The sequence below is a fragment of the Cololabis saira genome, chromosome 23, assembly GCF_033807715.1.
Source record: "Cololabis saira isolate AMF1-May2022 chromosome 23, fColSai1.1, whole genome shotgun sequence".
NCBI lineage: Eukaryota > Metazoa > Chordata > Actinopteri > Beloniformes > Belonidae > Cololabis > Cololabis saira.
In genome coordinates this window covers 9,195,080-9,207,439 of record NC_084609.1, presented here as the reverse complement: position 1 = coordinate 9,207,439, position 12,360 = coordinate 9,195,080, and the positions used below count along the sequence as shown (strand labels likewise).

At 44.3% G+C, this 12,360-nt stretch overlaps 1 protein-coding gene across 1 annotated transcript in view; it reads left to right on the top strand.

The window, feature by feature from the left end:
* The window catches only part of anks1b (ankyrin repeat and sterile alpha motif domain containing 1B), a 277,955-nt gene that overhangs the window by 193,898 nt on the left and 71,697 nt on the right, over window positions 1–12,360 (top strand). Inside the window, exons 14-16 of the mRNA XM_061715033.1 lie at window positions 6,434–7,086; window positions 8,306–8,428; window positions 11,267–11,336. Coding sequence (XP_061571017.1) covers window positions 6,434–7,086; window positions 8,306–8,428; window positions 11,267–11,336 — 846 coding nt within the window. The remainder of the gene's footprint in view (window positions 1–6,433; window positions 7,087–8,305; window positions 8,429–11,266; window positions 11,337–12,360) is intronic.

The window sequence follows — 12,360 nt, the reverse complement described above, 5'->3', positions numbered from 1 at the left end:
TGTGTGAACTATTGAATTTCCTGTTGCCTTCACACTGTCTCCAATCGATGACACCAGGTTTTGATCCCCTTCGTCAACAGTGCAGATCATTTTAGTGAAATTTGCATGTTTTTTAACAGACTTACACTAACCCGATGCTATCTTAGCGCCTGGAGCTCAGGAAGACGGTAATGATTTCTCTTGCAGAACCAACATTGTGGCTCCGTCTTAAATCTGAGATGACTGACACTTCAGATATTACTCTAGTTTTTTAATAAGAGTCAGCGCAGCGGCACAAGAGATGCAACAAGGAGCGCATCCCTATCAGGTGTTTAGATCCCCCCCCCCTCTTCCCACACACACAGGAGGACGTCCAAGTATATGAGGACGATACATGCGTGTCAATGTTTCTACATACAGATGCTGACTGTCCCTTTAAGACATTTTTGACAGAAATGGAGGAAACGATGATGATCTTAGGAGACAGCTTGTCACATCCTTGTTATCAAAATGTGATGCTTATTTCTATAAGGTACCGGAGTACAAATGTAAGGTTGTGACACATTTGTTGAATTTCTTTTAAACAAGATTTTGAAGATCTATAATGGAGAGCTAATATCTAAAGGACACGTAGAGATGGAGCCTGTTTGTGATGACGGAGCTCGCTTGCTCTCATTTTCCTGATTTATTTCAGAATGTTTCAACTCGGCTTGGTGTTATGCAACCGTCGATTCTGTCACTTCTTTTCCTCTCTTGCCACGTCCTCAGGCTGTCTTCCTTCTCTGCTTGTCATTCACTGTTATGCACTCCCCGCCAGCCCCCTCACTTTACCTTTCCCTCTCTGCCGTTTGTCAACCTCTCTCCTGCAGTGCAGTTGTTAGATTTCCGTGCTCGGCCTCTGTATCACCTGCTTTCCATCTGGCCACCTTCCCTTTCACTGCATCTCTCTTTTACTACTCAGGGTCTGAATTTAAAGCCTCCCTCCTGCAGCTACTTCACATAATCTTGCTCTCTATTACTCAACAATACACGCAATTTGGTCTAAAGGTTCTGTCCATGTGCAAAAAGAGAGGATATAAATACTGTCTGTTCCTTTTCAGCTTTGTTTTTTTCCTCCTCCCATCTTCCACTCGCACGACTATACTGGAGTTAAATCTTGATTCGGTTAGTGGAGTAAAGAAAACACTTGCACCCCCGTATGAGCCGGTGAGAGTTGCAAGCGGGCTTTGGGTTTGTAATGTGGGCTCAGTGAACCGGGGGGGAAACCGTCCCACTCAGAATAATCAGTATTGTTAATAAGAAACGTGAAAGTCTTTTTTCATGACAGTAATGCATTCATGTAGCAAAGCAGCGGGAGACTTTCACACTGAGCTGTGAAACGAGCCAACAGCTTCAACATGACTGTCAGCACGCTGCGGTCGCTGCGAAAATCGTCCTCATCTTCAGATCTGACAACGTGGACACGTGTAGCAAGCCGAGGGCGTCACTTTACTCGCTTCAGACCAGCCGGGTCCAAATTCATGAAACAACCCGACACACTGCTTCAAATGTTTACTTTGACTCGGCGAGAGTCTGTGCTGTTTCACGTGAAACTACTCTGGTACTCACACGTGTCGTTTCGGAACCGCTTTTTCTGCTCGCGTGAGATAAAAGCGAACTTCCTCTGTGGGCAGGGTTTAACATCAGCAGCAGATTGTGGGGAGATTATGTTAAAGAGGATTAAGGAAAACAAATATCGCATTAGAAAAGAGGTTTTGTTGCTTTGTTTTGTATTTGTGAGTGTGATTGTGAGCTCTGCTTAGCTGGTTGTTAGGGCATGTGTAGAGAAGGCATGTCCAAACAAGATAACCAGATTTGTAAGTAATGTCAATTATGCCTACATTCCAGTTCAGACATAAGATCTGATGCATTCAGGCTCAGCGACGAGTCCTGCCGTCGACTACCGGGAAGACATCACTACCTGGCACCTGACTCAAAAACTGTAATGTTATTTGTTGGATCAATTTTCTTCTTATCATAACAAGTGAGACACAACAATATCCAAAAAAACATACTCCACAGTCGCCGTCTATACATGACACTGATGTCTAGAGAACCAGCTGTCATTAAAGTATTTGAACTCACGCCAGACGGAGTGAATCCTGAGTCCTGGTATTCATTTATTACCCCCATCATATCGTTTTTGCCCCATCACAAACGGCCCTCAGGAATGTCTCAAAAAACAACCAAAAGCCTAAAACGGTCCTAATATCTGAAAACCCAGTCCAAGGGTCCAGAGTTTGACAAGTGAGAGGTTTTTATTTACTGGTTATGGTTCTCCCATAATATCAAACTGTGGGTGTCACTGTTTTAGGTGATCACTGTTTGTGCTTGTAGTGATGGCATCCTGGCTTTACTTTGTAGTTCAATGGATTTATAAAGCATATACATGTTTTTAAAGCTCTTCCAAGGGAAATAAAATGCACCACACAAGATCTGATGGCATCAAATTAACTTTATTATTAGGCTGTTTCATCTACTGAGAAAACATTTGCTGAGATTTGTTTTTGTTGAGAGGAAACACAAATTGATTGGTTAGTTTAAGCTTTGGCTTTACAGTAAGTTGATCCATCAAGACCTGGAAGCCGCCTGTAGACATGGAAACTGCAGCTTTCGGGCCGTGCTGCTGCATGCCACGACTCGTCTCCGCTTCTTTTTTGCGCAACACAAATGCAGGTATAAGGAGTCGTGCATCTGCAGATTAGTCTGACATTTGCTAAACTGGAGCAGGAAGTAGAGTAGAAATGTCCCGTAGGCTGCATGGAGTTTTACTTATTTATGTTTGTTTTCTTAATCTGAGCTCATACTGCCAGTGGATCCCCAGGTAAGATAAACACCTTACAGTATTCCAGTTTTAACCATCTTGTAATCCGTCTTCCCCGGCAATTATATTCATGTCATTATTCCTGTCAGGGCAGCTGATATTAGGTTGTTGTTTCAACAGTTTCTGCACGCAGACGCGGTTACGGCAGCTGTGCTTCTGCAGCGTCCGTCCCAGCAACCTGTCTGACTCGCTCTTCTCCATTAATCTGCTGGAGGTCGAAAGCAGGCGACCAGATACCTTAAATGAAGAGAGCCTTGTGCTGGGGGCTCTCTGTTGCCATGGATACCAATACACTCACCTGTTGCCCGTGGTTCTCGCTTTTAGAGATGAATAGAAGCAAAGAGAGAGGAGAGTTTTGTCGGTTGAAATCCCAGAAGAACAGCTGGTAAATTATAGTGGGGTTGAAAGATGCTTTAGAAGTGCAGAGTACAGAACATGCTTATAACAGCTGAGTTTTTCTATTAAACACTGAGGATTTGAAGCAACTAAATCGCTTTGTTTGTGGAGAAAATCTCATTTGAAAACATGCAACGCTCAAGGATGAGTCATGTTTTTAACCCCAATTACCTCCAACACCATTAATAAGATGCACTTTGTGCTTTTTAACTCAGCAGACGGCACAGAGTTGCAGCGAAAATGCAAAATGCACATTTGAAATGGCTCTTTTATTGAGTACAGACAGTATTGTTCCACTTAATCGTTATTTCACTGTGTCTCTTCTGGGGTTCCTGCTGTATTTGGTGTTCTCTGCTCGTTCCATGTAATTGTTGCACGTGGGAAAGTGGATCTCGTGAAGACTCGCTGGGTACCGGTGGCTGGGAGGCCGAGCGTGTGTGTGCCTGACTGACGCTCTGCGTTCATATGGAGGTGGACAGATGCTGTTTATGTTCATTAATGCATAAGACTGTGTAATGTGTGTCTGAGAGGGGAATGAAGAGATGCTGATTAGTGATGAGATTGTTTACTCGGCCTCAACAATGATATGAAACATGGAAACGAGTGCAGGGGCTCCACTCACGGACATCTGTTTCTTTTCAGCTGTCGGTTGTTTCTAGTGACAATTACGTTTTTGTTCAGGTAAAAGGGAGAGTTGGGAACGGTGTGATTGTGTAAGACAGTTGCAGCTCTCAGGTATCAGAGCTGATGATCATCTTTACATGCAAATCACTTCGGATACAGATGTGAAACTAATTGAGTCTCACATTAATGTTTTATGTCCACTTGTAAGTCAGACGGGGTGATTTTAACACACCGTGCTAATCACAAAGCTTCATAAATGAGTTTATCCAGTTGTTACATTGATAAGTAGAAATTTAAATGTTACTGTTCAAATAAATGGCTTTGTTTATTGACACAAGAAACAACATATTTCCTCAGTTCGGTTACCTTGACGACGAGGGTTATTTGCATCTAAGCCATGCGTTAGTTGTAGTTTTATTGTGTTTATGTGAATGGTCCGTCTATCCAGAGCTCTGGCGTGATGAAGCTGTTTAACCTTGGGCTAGATCTGTTGTCCCTGCTCACCAAGCATCAGCATTACCACAGCAGCTACAGTAACTGATTGGGCTTGATGTCCCCGCGGGGGTTTGATTGGGCCGGCGTTATTCAGGGCACAGCCCCAACACGGTTCTCCTGCACACCGGGCTCACGTCACCTCGTGTCTGCTGCAGTTATTCAGGACAAAGAGCCTTCAGCTTGTGTCCCTTATGTGTTAGAGAGATAATAGTAAATGTATTAATGGATAGCCCCTTGAGATGAATCATCTCGTTTTCGAGGGGGTCCAACAAAAAACATACAACACAATACAAAACAGTTACATACAACAAACATAATACAGACATAAGGCTCTCACACACAAACCCGGCCACACACCAGTCCCCAAGACCTACCACACCTGAAGAACACAGGTAAACACTGCATATAATGCAGTAATAGCAACAAGAATAACAATATTAATATTAATAATAGTCGTTATCATCATTATGATACAATATATGAAGAAATAGATACATTATGTATAAAATAAATAAATAAAAATAAAATGAGAAGGCAATACCACTAGAGGCAACTACATGGTTTATTGAGGTTGGAATATAGTGAGTTTTTAAAGAAGTGTAATGAATGTAATGAAAGTTGTTCCAATCTGATGGGGCCTTGAACTTAAAAGCACGTCTGCCAATTTCTTTAAAAGTTAAAGGAACGAAAAAGAAGGGTTGCTGAATGTTTCTAAGAGAATATGAGGATGTATATGGAATCAGATATAGTTTTAAGTAAGAAGGATAACTAAAGTGGATACATTTGAATATGATCTAACAAAACACCGTAAAAAAGCATAAAACTACTGAATTTAAACTTTTCCAACATTTCCAGCCGAAGCCCAGGAGTGGGAGAGATCCGGTTCGATCACCTCGACTTGGTGCTTTGTGTAGATGATGTTGTTCTGTTTGCTTCACCTGGACCGGGTCGACGTTGAATGTGATCCAGCAGGATGAGAATCAGTTCCTCCATATCGGAGATCATGGTCATCAGGAGGAGAGGGGTGGAGCTCCATCTCTGTTTTGGGGGATCGGGTCTTACGGGTCTTACCTCCAAGTGGACTTCGTGTACCTCAGGGACTCGTTCAGGGGTGAGGGAAGGATGGAGTGGGAGTTGGATTGGCGGGTCGATGCAGCGTCTGAAGTGCTGCAGACTTGGTCTGTCGTGAGTCATAAGGCAAAGCTCTCGGTCCAACAATTCATCCATGTTCCAGCCTTTGCCCCTGGACAGGAGCTGCAGGTTCTGACCAAAAGTACGAGATCTCGGGTACAAGACTCTAGATCAGCGGTAGAAGATAGATGGGTGGTACTTGTCTGTATCCAAGTCTTTGTATCTGATATATATGTACTTTATTTGTCGTATTAATGTTCAAGCGTTTAGGTAACAAAGCAGGTACGCTGTGTGGGATTAGCATCAAGAGCTTGATCAGAGGTGTTTAGCTGAAGAATCGTGCACGGCATCACGATGCATTCACGACATTCAACATGCAACACGACATCTGAGGCATCAGGTTTAATTTACCTGGAGATGCAAGTGTAATGGGTCTGGACACGAGTCAAAGGGATGTGAACACGCGCTGCAACACGCAGACGTGCATCCACAGTCACGCGTGAATCATCAAAGCAACGTTCAGAGGCTTCTCTCACTTCACTGCACTCAGACAATGAACGATCCTCTGGACGCGTCCTCTTCAGAGGGAGAAGAGAACTTAGTAAAAGATCTAAGTGCGTCTGTCTCCATGTGTCCGTGCAATCACGCATGCGTGCACAACTTCAGAATCATGAGTCTGATGTTTCCACCCAAAACAAGTCCAAGTCAGGAGTTCTTTTATTTCTCCTTCAAGACGCAGCTTTTCTTCAAAGAGACGGACGATGCTTCACTTCGTACTTGGGTTCTGATTTGCAAACTTGTGTTTGTTTGAAGCCGCTGTGCTTCACTCCTTCTTTCCTTTTGTTCTTTGGTACAGATGATGGAATTGTGTGTATTTGAAATGTAACTGAAGGAAGTGCATTGATGGCTGATCTGACTGATGTTAATCCTGTGTCCTCCCTGCAGACGACGGGCCGTACCAGCGAGAGCCTCCTCCTCCTGCACCTGCTCCTCCTCTCTGCTCTTCCTCCAAGTCCAACCCTCTGCTGGAGGAGCACAGGAAGAGCCACATCCCCGAGGAGTTTGCTGGTCTTCTTCATGGCTCTTCCCCGGCTTGTGAAGCCCCCGACACACTTTACCACCTTTACAGCCCCAAACAGTTCAAGTATCCCTGTGGGGATGACCAGGGCGGCCTGCTGCAGACGCCGGAGTTCAATACTGTGATCGGCGGAGGAGCTTCCCAGGGCTGCTCCGGCACAGGAAGCCCTTCCTCTCCTCAGAGGCCGGCCGGAGACTTTCCCAAGCCACAGGTCGTGTACCGGACCGTCTTCCACACCAAGATCAACCAGGACCAGGTCAAGCCCAGGAACTATGAGCAGGTGGATCCCCCTCGCGGATGGTCCACTCTGAGCCACCCGCCCTCGTACTCTGGACACAACGGAGAGGTTCCGGGGCTGAAGGGGATTCACGCCAAGGACGGCCCGTCTGGAGCCGGCTACGAAGAGAGGGCTTGTACGTTGGGGAGGATGAGATCCATGCCCCGCAGCGTGTTGGACCTCCAGCTGAACAAGTCCCTGTCCAAGTCCGACTCCAACCTGGTGTCCGTGTCTCCGGTGCAGGTGACGGTTTCCCTGCATCTCTAGATCTGTGTGATGATGTTGTTCTGTCAGGTCAGAGGTGTCAGAAGTATTCACATTCATTACTCAGGTAGAAGTATAGATACTAGAGTTTAAAAATACTCCTGTAGAAGTTGAAGTATCAACTCAAGTTTTTTACTCAAGTAAAAGTATAAAAGTACTGGTTTCAAAACTACTTAAAGTATAAAAGTAAAAGTAATGTAAGGGGGAAAAAAGCCATTAAGGACAAAAGCCATTGAAAATGAATGCATCTTAGTATAATGCAAATATATTAAAGAACCATATATGTGTACTATTGAGCATTAACATGTGTTTCAGAGAGCAGGAGATATGATGACTAGTTGCTTATAAGTATTGTAATGGTGCAAAAAGTCAAACTTCAGAGGCATGTTATCATTTATCCTAACATTTATTGGAATGTACATCCAAGTTTAGTTGCAGGAATCTGAGGGAACGGATGTAAGAACAAAACTGGACAAGAACATCTGAAACAACCACAACCAAATTCACTCAATCCGGATGGAGCAATTTAACTGGATAGTTTTTTTTAAAGGCCGAAATGAAATAGAGTAACAAGGCTGTTTTTAAAATGTAAGGAGTAAAAAGTACAGATAATTGCGTGAAAATGTAAGGAGTAAAAGTAAAAAGTCGTCTGAAAAATAATTACTCCAGTGAAGTATAGATAACCAAAATTTCTACTTAAGTAAGGTAACAAAGTATTTGTACTTTGTTACTTGACACCTCTGTGTCAGATACATTACAGCTCTTATTTTCCACAATATGAGATCTTAACAACATGAAAACTAAATGGATTCCAGTTGGTGTACGATACAGAAGAAGTTAATTAGTTCTCAGTATTCAGTGTATGAAGTCGTCTGTGTTTGGGTGCGTCATGTGACTTCAGCATCGCAGCTCAAACCAGCTCATCCAGTTGGATAATCTGGGCCACAGTGTTCCCGCTGTGCAGCACATTGGGGTTTTATTTAATTCTCTGTAAATAAAACATAAGCTCAATGCATAGTCTGTTTGAAGAAAATAGCGTCGGTATAGAAACAACTTAGTTATTCTTGAAACAGTTTCTTAGTTTCAGTTCTTTATATTTTTATGATGAAATATTCGGCCACTTTTGCATCAGAGTTTCTTGTTGTGCAGCTCTTGAAAACTAAAAGTTTTGCATGTGTGTGTGTGTGTTTTGGTTCAGGAGGAGCACAGTTGGGGGTCTGGATCCCGGGGTCAGGGTCCTGGAAGTCCCAGCCCGCTGGCGGGGGCCAGTCCTGAGAGAAGACTGGAGCGAACCCCCTCCTTCACCGCCGAGTGGGAGGAGGTAAGAGGACATTTTATTCCCAACATGTATTGCCTGTTATCCAATTTTCAGAATCAATTGCCGTTTTAAAGGAAAAAGCAGTTTTCGATCAGCCACTGCACTGTAACACTAAGTGTGTTTTTGTTGTGAAATTGATGAAAGCGCGCTAGCTTTCCAAAGCGTCTCTGCAGGACTGAGCGGTGCGTCCTCGGCAGTGAGCTGCAACAGTTTCTTCTTACTTTCTTTGGATTCCACTCACAGTAGAGAAAGAGCTCATTGCTAATTGAACACGCTCCCACGCTGATGCTGCAGGGAAGAGCGGCTACGAGAGGACGCAGTTGCTGAGGGTTGCTGAGGCTAAACGGCCGAGGTCGAGACCGCTGCGTGTGTTGGTCCGACGCTGTTTCCATTAAAGGATTCATGTCAAAGATGCAGTACATTACCCGGACACGACTGCTAATGTTTAAATCACCCCCAAAAAACCCACTATGCATCAAAAACACAACTCTGTTATGTCATTAGTCAACCTTCCCACAAACAAATCCCTCTTTGCAAAGAAATGTGACCTAAAAAAAAAGATTTACAAACTCTATGCACCCCATTTCCTCGGAGGAAAAACACGTACAGTACCATCACATGTAATCCTGAAATTACTTAATTAGGTTATTTTTAAAATGATCCTAATGCATGACAGCCAAAGCCCGTTTGTGCATGCCCCGTCACTTTCGCATGAACTTGTTCATTAATTACCCAACGCAACTGCAGACTTGCTGATGGAGATGGATTACAGAACAGAATTCCTCATAATCCCCAGCACTTAAGGTGACCTTTGCTGTTTATTTGCATGTAACTTGAAGAAGAGATTAGATGGCTTCTGGGGATTTCAGGGGGTAAAATACCGCTGCTCTATTTGTAGTGCGTGCACAGGCAAGAGTTGCATTATTGGCAAGAGGCGGGTCGCGAGGGACATCCCATAACAGTCATTGGAAGATCCTCATTAGTACAAGGGGCTTTTAACGCAGAGGGATGTATATTGCAAATTATGTTTTAATCTTCTTTCTGGGTGCTAATGCTGACGTCTGTGGTTATTTTGATGGTAATTATTTGCCGGCTGTGAAACAAGCTCCTGTCATGCTTACTAACATGCTCAAGAAAGTAATGATGGAAGGAAAATATGATGAGCGGTACTGAGGAAGAGACTGAACAAAATAATGATTATGTAAAGGCAAGTTAATGTTTACGAGCTGCAGAGGGACCAAAGTGTTCCTCTGTGCTGCGTCTAAGGTTCCTGCAGCCTCAGGGCCAGGGATGTGAGGTGTGCTGATAAACTGGAATGGATGCATGTAAATGCACCTTTTATAAGAAATGATGGAGGGAGTTTGTGTTATATGTGTGGCGATATTTTACCGTTTACGATATACCGCCAAAAAAATTCCCCACGGTAAGAATTTGTCATCTCGCGGTAAAAATGATAAATTCCCGTTGATGAAGTTTTGTGTAAAGTTCTGCTTTAAATCCACGCACAACGTACGGGAGGGAAGGAAGGAAGGAAGGAAGGAAGGAAGGAAGGAAGGAAGGAAGGAAGGAAGGAAGGAAGGAAGGAAGGAAGGAAGGAAGGAAGGAAGGAAGGAAGGAAGGAAGGAAGGAAGGAAGGAAGGAAGGAAGGAAGGAAGGAAGGAAGGAAGGAAGGAAGGAAGGAAGGAAGGAAGGAAGGAAGGAAGGAAGGAAGGAAGGAAGGAAGGAAGGAAGGAAGGAAGGAAGGAAGGAAGGAAGGAAGGAAGGAAGGAAGGAAGGAAGGAAGGAAGGAAGGAAGGAAGGAAGGAAGGAAGGAAGGAAGGAAGGAAGGAAGGAAGGAAGGAAGGAAGGAAGGAAGGAAGGAAGATGAAGGTTTTTGTGTAAAGTTCTACTTTAAATCCACGCACAACGTACGGGAAGGAAGATGGAAGATGAAGGAAGATGGAAGGAAGGAAGATGGAGGGACGGAAGGAAGGAAGGAAAGAAGGAGGAAGGAAGGAAGGAAGGAAGGAAGGAAGGAAGGAAGGAAGGAAGGAAGGGAGGGAGGGAGGGAGGGAGGGAGGGAGGGAGGGAGGGAGGAAGGAAGGAAGGAAGGAAGGAAGGGAGGGAGGGAGGGAGGGAGGGAGGGAGGAAGGAAGGAAGGAAGGAAGGAAGGAAGGAAGATGGAGGAAGGAAGGAAGGAAGGAAGGAAGGAAGGAAGGAAGGAAGGAAGGAAGGAAGGAAGATGGAGGAAGGAGGGAAGGAAGGAAGGAAGGCGAGTAAATTCCCGTTGATGACGTTTTTGTGTAACAAACATGGTGGATCTGAGAGCGAGATAGATTTATAGTTAAAAAGATGGAATTGGTATTTTTTTTATCGTCATTTTTATTCGTTATCGGAATAAATGCCAGAAATGATCGTGATACATTTTTTAGTCCATACCGCCCATCCCTAGTTTGTGTGCAGAATTGCTTGTTGAAACAGATGCAAACGGCACGTTCATGCTCTGTTAGCACCAGCATTTGCACCTTGGCAGACCTGTCCCTTTAACACCTGCGGTGAAGCCGCCAGGCTGGAAGGTGTTAGACATGCCGGCCCGGTGATGAGAGCCGCTCCACGTTGCTGCAGTCACACACTAATGAAGCCACAGCAGCTGTCTCTAATCCACGTCTCCGTCAGCTCCTTGGTTCTGTCTCACTTCACAGGGGAAATGATGGCAGCCATCACGATCACATTAGGCGACACTTGAACGCAGGAGTTAGCCTGAAGTTGGCCTTATTATTGGGAAATGATGAACTCTCCTGTCTAGATTCTGCACACTTCTCTAACTTTGAATTCCTCCGTTTGTCTCTTCAATTCGCTCAGATCGACAAGATCATGAGCTCCATCGGGGCGGGAATCGGCAGCGGGCTGGACATCAAGGACGACAGATCAGGTAAGACAAGAAAACAAGTATATATAAGTGAGTGTGTGTGATTAAATCTGGTTATTTTAGCTTATTCTCATAGTTTGGACGTCGTCTCCACAGATAAGAGTGCACTCAACATTTTTATCGCCAAGATGTGAAAACAACTGCGGCAATACGACACTTGAACCCAACAACATGTTTAGTAAGAATTTGTAGTGCTGTTAATCTGGGACCACATCTGGGTCATCGGCAGGTTTGCAGAGCTTTTAGAAACGTTTATAAACAGTACAGAACCAACTGTTGGTGCTAATCGATCTTCAGGGGCTTATGATGGCATTTCCATTATCTTTGGATTCCACTCTGCGGTGAGGAAGATTATTCAAGACGCCCCCTAATATTTCTATGAATGGACATCTCAGAACATTCCCCCCGAGGCCAGAGTACACGACTCCAACTCCACCGCCTTTAATCAGCCGCTACAAATCAAAGTTGATACACATCTGAACTCAACACAAAAACTAGAACGACAAGACCAAACTTGAGAGGTTTTGAGGGCCTGAAACCACTTGATTATATGTAAAATCTTAAGACTGAACAAGGATGTAGTTTCTTTGAAAGCATGTCTGTATTTGCAATAAAAAAAAGAAAGGAAAAGGAAAAACAATCCATCTGGCCATAAGCCAGATACGTCCAAGTTAACATGAAGAACAATTTGCAAACATAGTTTTTAATGGCGCCAGATAAATGACGCCTCCACGTTCAGCCTCTATGAACAAACACGCGGGATAACTGGCTGGAGATCTTCCAGCAGATCTTCCTGCAGATCTTCCAGCAGATCTTCCAGCAGATCTTCCTGCAGATCTTCCAGCAGATCTTACAGCAGATCTTCCAGCAGATCTCCCAGCAGATCTTCCAGCAGATCTTCCAGCAGATCTTCCTGCAGATCTTCCAGCAGATCTCCCAGCAGATCTTCCAGCAGATCTTCCAGCAGATCTTCCTGCAGATCTTCCAGCAGATCTTCCAGCAGATCTTCCTGCAGATCTTCCAGCAG